Source organism: Ictalurus furcatus, chromosome 8 (assembly GCF_023375685.1).
Source record: "Ictalurus furcatus strain D&B chromosome 8, Billie_1.0, whole genome shotgun sequence".
NCBI lineage: Eukaryota > Metazoa > Chordata > Actinopteri > Siluriformes > Ictaluridae > Ictalurus > Ictalurus furcatus.
Window position 1 is genome coordinate 13,508,167 of NC_071262.1, and position 18,450 is coordinate 13,526,616.

General features: G+C 37.9%; 1 protein-coding gene and 1 long non-coding RNA gene across 3 annotated transcripts; one reads left to right on the forward strand and one right to left on the reverse strand.

Annotated features, from left to right (window-relative positions):
* The first annotated feature begins 1,430 nt into the window (after nt 1-1,430).
* Nucleotides 1,431-16,149, forward strand: LOC128611782 (uncharacterized). The gene is made up of 3 exons (XR_008386623.1): nt 1,431-1,854; nt 3,289-3,365; nt 15,570-16,149. It is a non-coding gene; the product is annotated as an uncharacterized LOC128611782 (long non-coding RNA).
* LOC128611781 (uncharacterized) lies at nt 11,495-15,192 on the reverse strand. Of its 2 annotated transcripts, XM_053631566.1 has the most exons (3): nt 14,121-15,192; nt 11,907-12,192; nt 11,495-11,756 (listed from the first exon to the last, which is right to left on the reverse strand). In XM_053631566.1, exons 1-3 carry the CDS (start codon nt 14,276-14,278, stop codon nt 11,502-11,504), a joined length of 699 nt encoding a protein of 232 aa, XP_053487541.1. In that variant the 5' UTR covers nt 14,279-15,192; the 3' UTR covers nt 11,495-11,501. The 2 variants fall into 2 exon arrangements, with proteins under 2 accessions (XP_053487541.1, XP_053487540.1); XM_053631565.1 differs by having other exon boundaries at nt 11,495-12,192.
* Nucleotides 16,150-18,450: the final 2,301 nt, after the last annotated feature.

An 18,450-nucleotide genomic window follows, 5' to 3' on the forward strand; every position in this document is an offset into this window, starting at 1 on the left:
TATCATGTGAAGATGTGTGACCAATAGAAGATCGATACGTCATGGTGTGACCTCTTCAGAACAATTATAGTGGTATTGTATCATCCCGTTTTATGCTGTTATATACAATACAGCTTTAAAAGAATATAAAATCAACATCAAAAGAGAAGTTGCCTGCATTGTGGTGTCGCTGCATACAGGAACAGATAGTATATTTTAACATTGCCATGTGAGGTCCTATCCGCTTGCTCGCCCTTATTTGGAGCAGTCTCTGAAGAAATTTTGCATGCTCAGTCTAGTCTGACCACTGCTTTAAAAGAAAAGCGCTGTCTTCACTCTTCCTCATACATGAGCTCATAGACGCCCACGATTGGCTAGTGTTGTTGTGATTGACAGGGGAAAGAGTGTATCCCATCCCTCCCACCCAAGAGAGCTCGGCCAATTATGCTTCATTGGCTCCCAGACATGAATAGGCATGGCATTGTTGGGATTCTAACTCTCAGTCTCCAAATGATAGCGTGAACGCTGTTCTGTTGCACCAATTGGGAGCCAAAATGCTCTTTTTAGTTATTAAAAAAAAGTATTTTATATTCTTAGTCATCTTATCATTACAATTTGGATTTCATCAGATGAAGTAATCAATCAGTGAGTTGGAAATACATGCATGCGACAATGGCGGCTTTTGAATATTTGTGCTATGTCATTGCATTGGAAATGAAAATATTTTTTCTTTCTGCAGCAATAAAATGTAGGCTTTTATTTTGCTCATGGTGGAAGACGTCTCATCTTAAATGTTTTTGCACCTCAGAGGCATCTCAGTGACATCTTCTTTCTGTCACTTATACAAGACCTATATACCCTTGAGATATTTGTTCCTACATGGTTTTATTTTACAACACAGATATGGATTATCTAACAACCTAGCTAGCAATACTACAGGCTTGACTTAACTAAAGGCTAGAGATTTGATTATAGTCATGTAACTGGCACAAACTGGCTTTGAGTAAAATAGCACAGGCCTGGAGGAAGAAACCGGGTGGAGCTGTACTGTCTCAGCTAACCGGGACATGAAGACTCTTATTATTCACTTGATAGACAATCCATTGATGATCAAGCAACCTTTTAATTACTATCATTATACAGAATATTATATCATATGCCTATCATCTAGATCTGTTAGCAGTGTGCAATTGGAAAATAAGCTAAAGTTATATTGGATAAACTAATAGACAGCATTTATAAATTCATACCACTATCTTTACAGTCTTGTTCCAGTGTAGAACAGTTCAAGATATTCTAATTCACAAGAACAAGAACAGAACATTGCACGGTCTCTCACTGAGCTGAACATTTTCCATTGGGACCACTGGCATTCATGTGCTAGGCAGGTGCAAAAACAACATTAATTCCATTTGGTCATCAATATTTAATGTGGTTGATGACTAAGTCAAACAGTTAATCTCTTTTCATTTGTATTCTGGCTCCAGACCTGGATTTTTCAGATAATCCAGGGCTTACCTACCAGAGCAGAATCAGATATTTTGACTAGCTGGACCTTGTGTATTGATGGTATAATACATGTCACAGCAGTCAACTGTTTAAAACATATAGGAAGTGGATAAAAGAAGAAGTGTGTGCTGTGTAGGGAACTCCTGGTGTGAGAGCTAAGCTGACACAAAGACAGCAATGTTAAAAGGTGTGTGTGTGTGTGTGTGTGTGTGTGTGTGTGTGTGTATGTGTGTGATGTCAGTAGTGAGATATCATAGTCACACTGATCAGGGTTTGATATCAGTGGTATTCTCAGTCGGTTATCTGGATGTGATAATTAAGCTTGAGAGGAGTGCATCTATTAAGTTGCTGTGCAACCCTTCATATGTGAGTACATAAAAATAAGCATTTGTGTAGGTATGTGTAGATGCACTGCTCTTGCCTTCTTTTATGTATTCAATTGTAACAGCTTTTACTTAAAAAAAACACATTGTTTTGTGAGTTGTAATTGCCCTGTGATTGGGTATCATTAAATCTGTCTTGTCAGTGTATTTGGAGGGTTAAGATAGAAACAGTAGCGCAGGTTGCATTTCATCTTTGCAGACCAACATTTCAGTTCAGATAACAGTTCATAAGTGCTTATATATGATATACAGTGAGCAAGTCCTCACTGCTGTGCGAATTACAAAATGGGCATTTAGGATACAGCATCTGTTTACTGATCCATACAGTACACAGTTACACTTACATTATTACAGTTTCACTCATTGCTTCATCAGTAAATACGTCTATCAGACCTACATTCCTCTGATATCCAAAGGCTGTGATCTTAGGTATTACTTAACTGACATACATATTGGGGTTGACTAAGGCAATTACCAATGTGTCTGCAACGCACTCAGTTTGTCAAAAAGGAATTTCTCGTCTCTGTGAAATGCAGTTATCTGTCATTGAGGTCATCGCTTGACTTCAGGTCACAGCAAAACCTAGAGAAAGTACATTTAGCTTCTTTATTTACCATCTGCCTTTCTGTTTAGTATACACTATTAAAAATACAGGTTCCAATTAGAATCAAAAAGGTGTTTTTCAGCCTGATGCCATAGGAGAACCCTTTGAAGTTGCACAAAGAACATTTTAATCTCTTTAGAGAACCATCTATTTGCTGGTGCTTTAATGAAACCAGAAATGGTTCTTCACAGCAGTATCACAAGGAACCATATTATCATAAGTTCTCTAAAAAAACTTAGTAGTGCTTTAAGGATCCAATGTAAGGTTCTTAAGAGTGATGCCAGGAGAACCTTTTCCAGTCCCACAAAGAACCTTATAGGGTTCATTTTAACCTGTTAATGTATGATACCTTGAAGAACCAATACACTGCTCTAAAGAACCTATAATGAAACATAAATAACTTCTTTAATTTCCAAAGAATCATATGGCTCAACTCATGAACCCTATACAATGAAATATGGTTCTTGACAAAAAAAAAAAAAAATGTTCTTTGCAGCACCCTTGGTGCTGAAAATCCTTTATTTTTAAGTGTGCAGTCTATTGCCCCCCACAGCAGTGTCTAGTGAACGGAAAAGTCAACTAGTCTATGTAATCTTTAGTATGAATATTGCTACAAACAAACCTGCAGTGCACCATTCAGAATTTTCTTATGGGTGTCTTTTTCGGGGCATTTATTATACATAATATATATATATATATATATATATATATATATATATATATATATATATATATATATATATATATATATATAAATTTCTTGTCTCTGAGAAACTCATTTAGCTGTCATTGAGATGTTGGCTTGTCTTACAGATCACAGCAAAAATCCAGAGATATCTACATCATGTAACAAAGCCCCAAAGCCACATCTGTCACTGCCTGCTCTGTATGTAAGTTAATGTTTATGTATGTTAAACTTATAAATTTGCATGTTCTACATGTTCAGAGTGTTGAGATTGCAGCTGAGAAGAGAGAGGCCTATTTAATTAGAAAGGCTGGAGGAACAGGTAAGGGCTCACCTACTGGTCATAGAAGCCATTGCACCTCATGGTGAAGTAGCCAAGCATAGGGGAAACACCGCAAAGTATTACAGATCATTTGGTTTGTTCCACTGTTTATTTATGATTATCTAGCTATCTCTCTCTCTCTCTCTCTCTCTCTCTCTCTCTCTCTCTCTCTCTCTCTCTATATATATATATATATCCAAATCAGATTAATTGGTTTCATATTTATCTAATGGCTTAATGCATATAATTGTTAGTGATTCTGGATTTGTATATATTTCTTGTATTATTAGGTTCTGCGTGCAGGTTTGTACAATGAAATAAAAAAATTATATTCTCAGATTTATTATCTTTTTTAACTACTGGTACATTAGTACTTATATCACACATCTGAGGTGGGGATACTAAAACTGTGGCTGTGTAATTTTGAGAAGGAAACACTATCTGACACCCAACCCTTCCCCTTCCTGCAGTAGGGCACAATCCTTACACATGGTGTACTGCTTAATGGCAGTAAGCTTATGCCAGTACAGCTCTTCATGTCACTCAAGACGGATACAGTGTATCAATGGAACATACTGTTTTTTGAGAGGAGATTCAACTTTATTGTCACTGTGCAGGGTACACATGCAGAAACAATAAGATGCAGTTAGCCTCTAACCATAAACTCAAATAACAATAAATATGACAAGTTAAATCGTATTTACAGTAGAAGAAGGTGCAAGATTATGGGCAGCAGTATCAGTAATAGACTGTACCAGTTATGTAGAAAAGTGCAATAGTTACAAATAGTCCTTGTGCAAATAATATAAATAATACTATACTACAACCTTAATTTCAGAAAAGTTTGTGTCGATGTGTTGTCCAATCAGTGGTAAGTAATCCATTCACAAAATATACCTACCTTTTCCATTTTGTCTGACTTGTTAATGTGTTTTCAGATTTGTCATTGTGTTTATAATTTATGTTTTGTTTTGCACTTTTCGGCCACCGTAAAGATCACATCAAAAACACTGAGACGTGCATTATGTAATCAAAGCCACAACTGTCTCAGTCTCTGCTCTGCTCTGAGTGTTGAGAGTGGAGCGATGTGAGGCCTCTAAAGGCAGAAAGTATAGAAAAGAGCTCACCTACTGGTCACTGAATGTCATGATAAAGTACCAAAGCAAGTTTTGTTCCACGCAAGTTCCACTCATTGTTCATGATTTAGATTTTTTTTTTCCAAATCAGTTGAATTGTTTAGATATGTATCTAATGCCATTATTATTATTATTATTATTATTATTATTATTATTAGTAGTAGTAGTAGTAGTATTAGTATTATTATTATCCAAATTTCCAAGCTGTTCCAATAGTTTCCAAGAATTTAGAATAAATTCCATTGAAATAACATACGGCTCATATTCTCACATTATCAAATTTGGCAACTGGTACTTTATTACCTAAATCACGCATCTTAGGTGGGGGTAATAAACCCGTGGCTGTGTACTTTGAAAAGGAAGCACTATCTAACACCCAGCCCTTCCCACTTCCTGCAGTAGGGCACAATCTTTATAAATGGTGAACTTGGCTAAATGTAAAACAATTATAGTCACGCTCACTAATAAACACACCTATCCTGCTTAAACATTGACTGTATGAATGCTTATAAGCGTGGGCAGCTATGCTAGATATACAAGGTGTCCCAAAAGTCTCCATACATAGTGAAAAATAACACTTTTTAGCAAAATGCCATCCAAAATTTTTCATAATTTATTTATATTAGACGCCTTTGACAAAATGCCTTTGACAAAAAGAAGAACATATTGAAATCATTCTCATATTTGGCTACTGGTTCTTGGAAGCTGTTGCAAGGTTGCGATGGACTTTAATAGGAAACACGGCAAGCACATCACACATGACACTGTTGCCAAACATTAACAAACTCAAAAAGGCTGGAAGTGTTGTAGACCAACTAAGAAGTGGACGTCCACAAACATCCACTGACGAAGGCACAACCAACGTGGTACTGGCAAACATAGTCCTCTATGTATGAAACACCCTGTAGTTAACAAATTATTAGATCTACCATGTGTGAGTATAAATAAGGTGTGACAGAAGCTAGAGTTGCCTATGAATTTAAACTCTACTAATTAATTCACTCATTTATTTATCTACAGTAACCACTTTATCCTGGTCAGGGTTAAGGTGGATCTGGAGCCTATGACTAAATTTTTTTGGCATGTGAACATTAAGGCAATAAACCATTTCATATTTTGTGAAGGGTGTCTTTTTGGGCCTAGCTAACATCTTAGGTGTTACTTAACCAACACACATAATGGAGTGTCTAAGACAACTACCCAGCATGCAAATAACTATATTTGTATAAAAGGAATTTCTTGTCTGAGAAACTCATTGAGTGATGTCCTTACTTCAGCAGAAAATATGAGATTATATGTGCATTGAGTAACAAGAACCTCAAAGACCCCACTGTCACTCTGCGCTCTGTATGATCCGGGCAGTACTCGGGCAGGTGGCACTGCATGTGAGGCAGTCAGATGAGCAGGACATGTTAATCCAAGAGAAGTGAATACTGTACAGCTGACAAGATTAGTGAATTCATGCTGTGAGAAAAAAGAGGAGAAAGGTGAAAGGCAGGAAAGAGCTTTTCCATGCAGCTGGTCACAACTTCATGTGCAGATGGCAGCCCCTTTTGGTGATGGTCACGTTGTGGCCTTTCCTTCCCCTCTGAACGGAAAACTCTGGGCAACGCCTGCAGGGAAAGTAACTCTGCAGGTGTACCTAAGAGGCCCATTGCTTTCTCTGGATCACTCACACATTCATACACGTGCTTCTAACATGCTGGCTGCTCTCCCGCCATGCTAAGTCTGTCAGACCAGCCAAATCACAACAAAGTCATGGAGCAAACTAGCCATAAGCCTTAAGTGACTCTTACCATAGCTGTAAGACTAGTGGTGTGTTCAAAATTCTTTCTGACAGATAGAAACTCGTTGTCCCAAGCCTCCCTAAGGAGACAAAACAAGCATCAGGTAATTTGTTGAAAGCACGCATGCTGTTTTTCCCCATTGCACATACAAAAACAAGAGCAATGGACCTTGGGGTTTTAACTGTAGTCGATTATACAACAACCTGAACGACAACTTTAACTGGAACTGTTACAGTTATGACAATATGTGACTGGATTATTGTTGTTATTTTGCACATGGAGCGAATCCACTGTTAAGTTCAATGTGGACAAATTTATTTTGGTCCAACAGTTTGGTTAACCTGCTTCTGTTTACTGTAATGAAATTACTGGCAAAAATTATTATTTGACCAAATGTGAAAACATTTCAAGTCAAGTCAAGTGGGTGTTTATTGTCATTCCTCTATATAGCGCATATACATTGGAATGAAATATCCTTTCTCCGGGACCATGGTGCAATATATAACAGTATGCAAGTACAGACTGCATAAAGTGCAAACACACAACAGTGTGAGATGAGTGCAGGACAAAAAAAATACACAGAGCAGAACAATGAATACACAGGACAATAAAGACACAGAACATGGGCTGTCAGCTGCAAACAGTAAACCATTTGTACAAGTTTTTATGAACATATAAAAAAAATTGTTTTTGTGCTGCCCTGTGCTGAATAATAATGTGCTAGTATGGATTTGAGAGAAATCAAACATTTAATTTGCTCAAACAGTAGCATCGGAAGTTTTGTTCAGAGAATTATTATTATTATTATTATTTTAAATTCTTAGTTTATCTATGTATCTGTTGACCCCCAGTCACTTTTGCTAATTATAAAACTCAAAATGGCATTTTTGTGTTGTGTGAAGACCCCAAAAATAGCATTCTCTTTGAACTTAATTCAGGATCCCATGATCCCATTTCTTTAAAACTCACTTCAGTCAGCATTTATTGGGTGAAAAGTAATCTATCTGTGCACTAGATCAATCCATCTCTGTTTGTAGAAATGTGGGAATGTTCAGCAGTTGCATTTTGTGTGGTTTCTGTTGTAAATGTCATGCATATCTTGAATGTTCCAGACACAGTTAAAGTTTATTGCTCTGCTTTCTGTTTCTTGTCTGGCGTGAGTGCCCTAAAATTAGTGTCGGAAGTCAACGCTTGTTTTGTTCAGAGAGTTCAAGGAACATTCTGTTTCTAAATAAGATGTAAATACAGAGATGTATATTATTGTCAGTTCCCTTTGCTGGCATGTCATGTTTGGCTTTCAATAGAAGGAATGGATGCCCAGTTATCCCGAAAGCCATCAGGCAAACAAACTAATGTTGGGTTTTACAAGAAGTCTAACAAACAATCCAACTGTTCTAACTTTAGACTATTTGTACATATAAAACACTTTTGAGAACTAGACTCTGAGGAGACAGTGAGATAACAACATGAATTTTGAATTCACAGGAAATGTTGCATTTAATATACTCTTACAAGCCAGTTCTATAAATGTAGCAAGCAAGCATACACTGCTAACAAAGACTGAGAACAGTGATACGTGATGGCAGAACTACTGAAAGTAGAATTCAGTGGCAACAGCCGCTGTGTCATCAGGCACTGTAAGATGGTTTAATAATAACTCACTTGCTTTTATACCTCCACAAAATGCAGAAATGTATCACATGACTAGGCTTTCCCACCCCACCCAAGATGTGACAGAGTAGTTAACAGCGTTGAAGTCATTTTGCTTAACCACAACTTCCCTTTATGTCCGGTAGCAACTTCTGTCGAAACTGTCTTGAAACTATGGGTGACAGCATTTCCTGTTGGAGTGTATTTTTGCCCTTACTTTGGCCATTTTGTAGGCACCACAATCAGTCGACATCAAAAATAGTACGAATGAGTCAAACGGAAAAAAGAAGTTTATACAGTGAGAATGAACAGGTCTAGACCATGATGTTGATTTTTATTTGGGGAAATAAAGCAAACCTAACATACTTGCAGTGCAGAATAAGCATTTACTCTGGTCTTTGATGGCATGATTATAAGAGTACATGTTATCAAGAAGGTTTTCTCTCTGGGTGGCTCCACCATGACATCGACCCAACCGCTGGGTGTGACACTTTTCTCAGTAAACAGAAAACTGACACAAACGATTTTATGAAGGATTTATTTATGCAGTGGATGTTTGCAATGAAAATTTTACAATGAAATAAAAGTGTGTGAAAGCTGTATGTTGTGTTAGAGATGGTACTGCAGTTTTTTATTCATTAATAATATATTAATATACAGTATTATAATTCTTACATGATGATTGTACTTCTCAAGTTATTTTGATTTTGATGTAAGTCAATCTGGTTAGAATGCCATCAGAGCCATCCGTACACTGGGTTTGGTGACAAACAAGTTAAATGTAAGTTAATAGGTGAACCTCCACTGTGTTCTGACTCCACTGTGGGGGGTAAAATGAGTCGGAACATTTCATACTCCAAGTACCTTGTCAGAAATAATGGAATGCACGTGGAGGCCTGAGAAAAAGCTTCACAATTTTTTTTTTAGTACTTTTCTTGTATACAGTATAAACAGTAGTTCTGAAATCTACAGGTTTTTCAGAACTGTAATGTGTTTCACTTTTACATGTATCTCAAACATGTAACATTTTTAATACTGGTTACCTCACAAAAGTGGAAAGGAAGAAAATTGTATTTAAAGATTCCTGTCCAGTTCAACTTTTTATAACCTAATCTACATATGGAAACGCAACATCGCCAAAAAAATCTTTAAATAATTATACAATTACAATGGGAAATGAGTTCTCACTTTGATTATCAGCATCATCCACACCAGTCTCTGTCTCAACACCTGAGATAAAAGTCATTCACAGAATTTAAACACGAGCTTCATCTTCTCTTCACTCCACTGATCTCTGTTCAATCGAACATTAGTGAGGAAATCATTGCTGATTAATACATTCTGTTCTGTTCGCTAAATTTGCATGTAATTAACAGGTCAGTTAAACATTTTTCAAACTGTGACCACCATTGTCTGTATCCTGTGTCTAAGCACTTCTCTGTTTTGATGATGAAGTGAAGTTGCGGGAGCACTGCAGGCATCTTGACAACCAGTATCTGATCACAAAATGATATGATTAGGCTTGTCATTTACATTCTGTATGTCAAATATCTATCCAATAATATGATCAAAACATAACTGTCTAATAAAAGCACACTTAGCCAGCAATGTTTTAGACATCTTTAGGTAGACTGACTTTTTCTTGCTTCCTTAACTGACATGATTTTTGCAGTCAGACTGCCAAGTGAAGGTTATAAAATAGCCTAAATAAAAACATATCTATGCTGTTTTGTCTCTACTTCATTTTCTTAAAGTAGACATATCAAAGTACAAACCGAATTCCAAAAAAGTTGGGACGCTGTGTAACATGTAAATAAATGTAAATAAAAACAGAATGCAATGATTTGCAAATATCATAAACCTATATGTTATTCACAATAGAACATTGAAAACATATCAAATGTTTTCATCTATAGTACATAATATCATTAAAAAATTCAGAGAATCTGGAGAAATCTCTGTGTACAAGAGACCAGGGTGAAAATCAATATTGCATGCCCATGATCTTCGGGCCCTCAGGCGGCACTGCTTTAAAAACAGGCATGATTCTGTAATGGAAATCAGTGCATGGGCTCAGAAACACCTCCAGAACTCATTGTCTGTGAACACAGTTCACTGTGCCATCCACAAATGCTGGTTTAAGCTCCATCATACAAAGAAGAAGCCATATGTGAACATGATCCGGAAACGCCGCCGTCTTCTCTGGGCCAAAGCTCATTTAAAACAGACTGAGGCAAGGTGGAAAACTGTTCTGTGGTCAGACAAATCGAAATTTGAAATTATTTTTGGAAACCATGGAAGCCTCATCCTCTAAACTAAAGGGGACTAAAGAGGAGAGGGACCATCCGGCTGCTTATCAGCACTCAGTTCAAAAGCCAGCATCTCCGATGGTATGGGGATGCATTACTGCCTATGGAATGGGCAGCTTGCACATCTGGCACAATCAATGCTGAAAGGCATATACATGTTTTAGAGCAACATATGCTTCCATCCCATCTTTACTTCTGAGAGACTCTGCCTCTCTAAGATACTCTTTTTATACCCAATCATGTTACTGACCTGTTGCCAATTAACCTACTTAGTTGCAAAATATTCCTCCAGCTGGTTAATTTTAGTAACACTTACTTTTCCAGTGTTTTGTTACCCCATCCCAACTTTTTTGAGACGCGTTGTGAACATTAAATTCAAAATTACTTTATTTTTTCCTTAAAATGGTACATTTCCTCAGTTTAAACTTTTGATATGTTTTCTATGTTATATTGTGAATACCATATGGGTTTATAAGATTTGCAAATCATTGCATTCTGTTTTTATTAACATTTATTTACATTTTACACAGTGTCCCAACTTTTTTGCAATTGGGGTTTTAGATTATTCTATATTATTATGTAATTTTTGGCTGTTTTCCAGAATTTAGCTGTAGCGACACCCGATGGGTTTTTTCCACACATTTACATTTACATTCATTTAGCAGATGCTTTTATCCAAAGTGAATTACAAATGAGGAAATTCAAGTAAAAAACTATATATCAAGCAGAGAACAATACAAGTAGTGCTACCATACAAGATTTTTAATTGAGTTCTAGAGAAGCAGAGTGTGCAGATTGGAGTTGTAAGAGCCAGTGTAAGTGCAGATTTTATTTTTTTAATATAAGGGGGAGGGTTTAGTTAAGTGTTCATGGAAGAGGTGGGTCTTTAGCCGGTAGAGGGAGAAGAAATGGAGGGAGATGAAGTGACATGGGTTATTTGGGCTGGTTGAAGACAAGGCGTGCTGTTGCATTCTGAAACATCTGAAGGGTTTTGATGGAACTGGCTGGGAGGCCTGAGAGTAGTGCATTGCAATTGTCCAGTTTTGAGATACCAAGAGTCTGGACTAGTAGCTGTGTAACCTATTCAATGATATAGGGTCTGATTTTCTTTATGTTGTACAGATTGAACCTACAGGATCATGCAGTAGTTGACATGTGGTCTGTAAAGGTAAAGTTGTCATCAAAAGTCACCCCAAGGTTTCTGGCTGTCCTGGTTGGCTTGAGTGTGATTGAGCCAAGCTGTATGATGAGGTTTTGGTTGATTGAGGGGCAGGCAGGGGTGACAAGAAGCTCAGTTTTTGCCAAGTTGAGTTTAAGGTGGCGTTCCCTCCTCCAGTTTGTGGTGTCAGACAGGCAGGCAGAGATGCGTTCTGAGATGGCTTTATGATCAGGCTGGAAGGACAAATAGAGCTGGGTGTCAATAGCATAGCAGTAATATGAGAAGCCATGAGAGATGTAGTATACATAGAAAAGAGCAGTTTTCCCCTGGGGAACACCAGTTGTGAGTTGCTGAGTTTCAGAAATCCCTCCCCTCCACAGTACCTTGAAGGATCTGACTGAGCAAGGGGATTCCACCCAGCGCAAAGCTGTTCTGGTGATGCCTAGGCTGGAGAGAGTTGACAGGAGAATCTGATGATTCACAGTGTCACAGACAGCAGAGAGGTCGAGTAGGATGAGGACAGATGATCTTGTGGTTGATCTTGCTAGTCGAAAGGCTTCAGTGACGGAAAGCAGAGCAGTCTCTGTGGAGTGACTGCTTTTGAGGGAGACAGTGTTGGGAGAGCTGCCAATCTTCTCCTGATAGTAGTTGGCTTTGGCAGTAGAGGTGCTATGGGAAAAAGACGATAGAAATGTTTAGTAATTGGTTAGGTCAGTCGAATCATTTGATTTACATCATTTCACTGGGGGCATTGGTGGCTTGGCTTAAGGCTCTGGGTTGCTGATCGGAAGGTCGGGGGTTCAAGCCCCAGAACTGCCAAGCTGCCACTGTTGGGCCCTTGAGCAAGGCCCTTAACCCTCTCTGCTCCAGGGGCGCTGTATCATGGCTGACCCTGCGCTCTGACCCTAACTTCCTAACACGCTGGGATATGTGAAGAAACTAATTTCACTGTGCTCTAATGTATATGTGACCGATAAAGACTCATTAAAGACTCATTATTTCCTTTCAGCTGCCCTTAACTTGGTAGAGTTGTTAGGAAGAGCATCTGAGAGCCAATGGCTAAGGGGTGACATGCAAGCTGTCCTGGAGGTTTAGGGCAGATGCTGTTAAGAGAAGATGTTAGCGTGAACATAGTATGTCTGTTGTGGTGTTTAAGTCCAGTGAGGAGAGGTGGCTATCAGAGGGGAGTGAGGTTGTGACAATGGAGGAGATGTATGAGGGGAAAAGGGAACGAAGATTGTGACATAAGGAGATTGAAGGTGGAGACAGCGAGGAGGGTGAGGGGAGAGAAATAGGAAACTGGATAAAGAAATGGTCAGAGGTGTGGAGAGGAGTAATAAGAAGATTTTTTTGTAGTCCAGTTACGTGTGAGGATGAGGTCAAGCTGTTTGCCAGCCTTGTGAGTTTCTGGGGTGGCGAAATGCTTGAGGTCAAACGTGGGCAGGAGGGCAAGAAAATCAGCTGCATGTGGCTTGTCTAGGTGAATGTTGTAGTCACCAAGGACCACAAGAGACGTTCCATCATCTGGGATGGTGGACAGCTTGACAGCAGTATGTCAAGCTCTGCATTGAACTTGTCCAGTTGACCAGTTGACCACACCACATATTTGACAGGTCTACCCATGACACCTTCAATGAACACACTAATGTCGCCTTTCTGTAGGTACAGTATGTGGTGTTTAAATGTATGGACTTTGACAGCATGGACAGTCCCTTTTAAGAAGTTAATATTTCTTGGATTGTCAGCTTTTGATTATAGGCATTTTCTTCACTTGAAAAACTCTTATGCACCATCTGTTCTGCAAGGTGATTTAGCATATCTGACAGAGCTGTTCTCTGAGTCAGTGGATTACGAATTACGAATGTGCTATCCACGCTCAGTTTGATGCTTTGTCTTGTGATAAATTAAATACAAGTCACAGAGAGCATGCTAGTGAGACTCTTACACATGTGAAGAAATCTTCAGAGAGCTGTACAACATTCCAATAAACCTTCAGAGGAAATGCTCTCCATGATGAAGCATGCCATCTATAGGTAGCTTACTGATACTGCAGCTCAGACCATGAATCCTCATGTGACCCCAATGCATGCATGCATCCCACATTCCCATGCAGGAGCTCTAATCTTGTACATTTTGCACTGTACACTGCTTGACTGATAGCTCAGTAATGAATATATGAGAATGGTGCATATGTTGTAGTTTGTGTATTATTGAGAGGAATGGACCCATATGAGCTTTATTTTGTTGAAAGCAATTGATTAGCTTGTGCATTCCCTTAAAAAATTATTAACCACATAACTTTTACCCAGTGTTAAGCTACATATTACTTCAGGCTGTTTCCAATTTACATATAACACCTAGGTGTGTTTGTCTGTGTCTACATGTTTTGAGTATTTTGAATTTCGGTGACTCACTAAGGAACATGCTGTACGTAACCTGTTTTTGCACTACATTTATTACATTAGTCCTGGCACGTAGCCTGGAGAGGTTGCGTGCCATCCCTTTTGAAAAGATTATTATCTCTATTTGTGGTATAGTGAGTGAAGCATACAGCTGTGCCACAGACATGATAATAAGACAGTTGAACTTTTACTTACTCTTCTGGCTGGCTAAGTGTCAAGCTGCAATATAGATGCAGGAACAGTTGCAAAAAACCTAAACAAACCAAAAAAACACAAAAGAACCCAGAAATTAGGTATCTAGATTCTGACAGGTTATTTACAGGTACCACTAGCATATTGGTTTTGTGAGTCATACATTATGAACAGAAGGAGTTAAAAGATGTATGTACTTCAGGCAAACAAATTTATATTAATAAATGCAGCATCATGTTCAATGCATTTTAAAAGAAAACCTGTGACATGCTCACTCAAATTTATAGGTGGAGGACAAAACAAACCCACATGGAATGTAATTCAAACTTTCCTTGCAGCTATTATTATGGAAAAGTGGTAAGGAAGAGGAGATGTCTAGCTGCTTTTGGGAAAAACAAAAAGTAGTGACTTTTTCCCTATTACTTATGAATGATCTGTGCCTTCATAGAGCTTACATTGTAGTGATCATTCAAATCTAACTTCAGTACTAACAACCAGAACTGCCTAGTTATAAGCTATATAAGAAGTCACATAGAGCTCTCATCGGGCCTTGTATGAATGGAGAATATCAGGATTTTAAAATTTAAATATTGTATAGGATGTCGCTTAGAACCCCAAGGTTTAAGACTGAGCCCCATTTTGAAGACAAACAAGACTCAAGACAATAACGTATCTCATCAATTTCACACTATTTTACTCATATATTTTTATTATACTTTATTATACCTTAATATACTCATTATGAGGCAAGAACTTTTCCATATAGAATTTTTCCAAACATAACCTTTCCATACGTAACTTTTCCATACAAATGGAAATTACCACAGCTGCACTTTGTTACTATACTTAAGTTTTATTGTCGGGGATTGCAACATCTATAAGCTACTATCTTGATGTGTAGACTCATAGACTCCTTCCAGCATCTGACTTTTTCTTTCTCACAGTGAATTGCCATTTCATTGTGTGTATGTGTGTGTGTGTCTGTGTGTCTGTGTTTTATGGTAAATGGTCTGCACTTATATAGTGCTTTTTTTTTTAACCTTAGCAGTTCTACAAAGCACTTTACACTGTTTCTCATTCACTAATTCACTCACACACACACACACACACACACACACACACACACACACACACACACACACACACCACTGACATCAGAGCTGCCATGCAAGGCACTAGCCTGCCATTGGGAGCAACTTGGGGTTCATGTGGTCTGGGAATCGAATCGCCAACCCTACGATTAGTGGACAATCCGCTCTACCACCTGAGCCACAGCCACCTGCAGTACAGTTATATGTTTAGTAATAATCTACAGTATATATTTTATCTATTATATTCGCTTGTATCTAGTCTTATCTTATAAATGGCTCATTAAAATGGCTAATTAAATAGTTTATATTATTTTAGGGTTATTATTTATGGTCTATTTTCTGTACCGCTTATCCAACACAGGGTCGTGGGGAGACTGGAGGACACCCTGGATGAGGGGACAACCCATCACAGGACACAATTGCACACACAAATACTCACACACTACGGACAATTTGGAAATGACGAGCAGCCTACAATGCATGTCTTTGGACTGGGGGAGGAAACCAGAGTACCTGGAGGAAACCCAGAAGCATGAGGAGAACATGCAAACACCCCGCACAGACTGGGTGGAATTGGGATATGAACTAAGCCACCGTGCTTATTTTATTTATTTATAGTATAATAGAAAATAAACTCTTTTAAGATTATTTCCTGACATATCCATGTAGACCTTTCGTACTAGAAATGTCTCAAATATATTTTTGTTCTGCTAATAATCCAATATTTTTTTTATTTATACAATATTGCTGTCAAATTCTGACTGATTACTCAGAAGGTGTTGATTCATTTTCTATAACAGCACAGCCTGTAAGGCAAATTACAGGTTTATATTGATGCACTCGTTCTAATACATTCTTGTTTCTATATTAGATTTGTAACAGTCAGTACATTTTCCAGGACAGATCACTTCTTGTTTCTAGGTAATGTGACAAGGAGCATTTTCTGCTTCAGTAGACAAATAGAAGTGAAGAGAGGCTAGAAGAGATAGAAGAGGCTATTGAGGGGATAACTGTTTATTATTTTTTATAAGTGATTGTTCTTCAATAAAGAAAATTAGTAATTATTGGGAAATTGTTGTGGTATAAGAAGAACAAAGCAAACTTGTTGATTATTTTCATATAACAGCATTCCCCATCATGTTCTAATCTGGCATCCATACAAATTTGTACAGATTTGATTGGATGTTTAAAATATAGTTAATAAGTAAGGAACAAAATGTTTTTGGGTGTGCTGTCTGCATTTATGGCATTTGGCAGATACCCTAATCCAGAGCGAATTACATTTATTTCATTAGGGCCCAGCAGTGACAGCTTGTCAGTGCTCGGATTTGAACATTTGACTTCTGATCAGAAGTCCACCATTTTAACCACTGAGCTACCAACTGCCCTATAACTGCAGTTATAGGAAAATAATCAACTTCTGTTCCAATTTGTATGGTTATCATAAAAAGTTATCATTGTGCAAGGACTGCATGTTGAAATTAAAGGTACTTTAATAAAATGAAGATTAATTAAAATTCAAAGAAGCAGGCAGACTTGGTTTGATTGTTTGTTTTCATATGAATAAAGCATCCATTCTAAACCTTACCTTAACCCTTGTAACTTACAATTTAAATCATGAAAATAGCTACAAATTTGCAAGACTTCTAGTGCTGACTTCTAACTGCAGTAGAATTCAGTAACCGTTATATATCATTGATGATACTTGTTAGCATTCATTGAAGTAATCCTAGGATTTCTATGAGGAAGCTGAAGCTTGGGCATCATTGGACCTTCCAACAGGACAATGATCCCAAGCATAACTCAAATTCCACCAAGACTTGGTTGCAGAAAAAGTCCTGGAAGATTCTACAGGGCCATTACAGTCACCTGACTCAAACCCCATAAAAAATCTCTGGTGGGATTTGAAGCACGCAAACCCAAGAATATTACTGAACTGGAGGCCGTTGCTCATGAAGAATGGGCTAAGATTCAGGAACGCTGCCAGAAGCTGGTGTCTGGCTATGCATCTCATTTGCAGCAGGTCATAACAGCAAAATGGTGCTCTAGTAAGTACTACAGATGCTTGCCATGAAGGGGTTGGGTAATTTTGAGACTGGAGAAGTCATTATAAGTTGCATTTTCAGTTGAATTTGGGGAAACTACTTGAAGCATTCTTTATTTTTTTTGTTTGATTTGTTCATTGCAAACAGCTGAAAGTCTGTAAATTTTTACAATAAACCTGATTTGCAATGGGTGTTGAATAATTTTGATTGCAACTGTACAGTTTTGTCTTGGTAGCTATGGAAGAATAAAATTTTAGATTTTGACACAATCCTTACACTTTCCCTTTAGCATAATTGACCAATTAAGTATAATTTGTGTGTTCCTTTTTACACCCGTGGATAAGCATACATGACCCTTTATGCTGGAATTTTTTCATATTCCGAATGTGTTCTCTTGCATGCACACACTCCTTATTAACTGTCACCTCAACAAGTCTGCCCATGCAAGACTGTGCTAAATGCAAATATAGCATGACAAAAATATTGATGTTGTCCTTCATAACACGTTTAAAAGCCTCACATATCTCAATCTGCAAATGTACCATGAAGCCTTGGCAAGGTACACACACACACACACACACTATATAGGAGAGATCTTGCAAAGTGCGCATTTCTTTTCTTCTCTTGTGACCTTGTGTTTTGAGGTCATGCTGTTCTCTACATAACAAGCCTGTTCTCTATCAAGATCTCAACTGCATACGCCTATCCTCAGAAACATACAGACACAATTGTCTCCATTTCAGATTGGCACACAGAGCTTGGAGGTTATTTGAGTTTGTCCTGACTAGTCTCGACAGTACAGAGTAACACATGACAATTGTTTTGTTAGGTTATAGTGCACCATAAATGTGGCTTACCATGCATGATTTTCTGATGCCTAATTATAGGATGTGAAAGCGTATCGTCTTGGCATGTGTTACAAAGTATGTTCCCATCATTAAATCTAACAGTGGAAACTGTGAAAATTAGTTGCTGAAAACAAGCTCTAAGGCCAGGTGTTTATTTATGAACAGGCATGCTGGAAGTATCATAAGCCAAACTTGGATCTAAGTGTGACCCTCAGTTCTCTAAGGCCATTGAACTAACTTACAAAAGTAATCATCACAAGTGGTTCAAAGTGGAATGCTAAATACAGTAAGCATCATGAGACTAGTCATGTATTACTTTTAGATCAAAGTTATATAACATTCTTGGGAG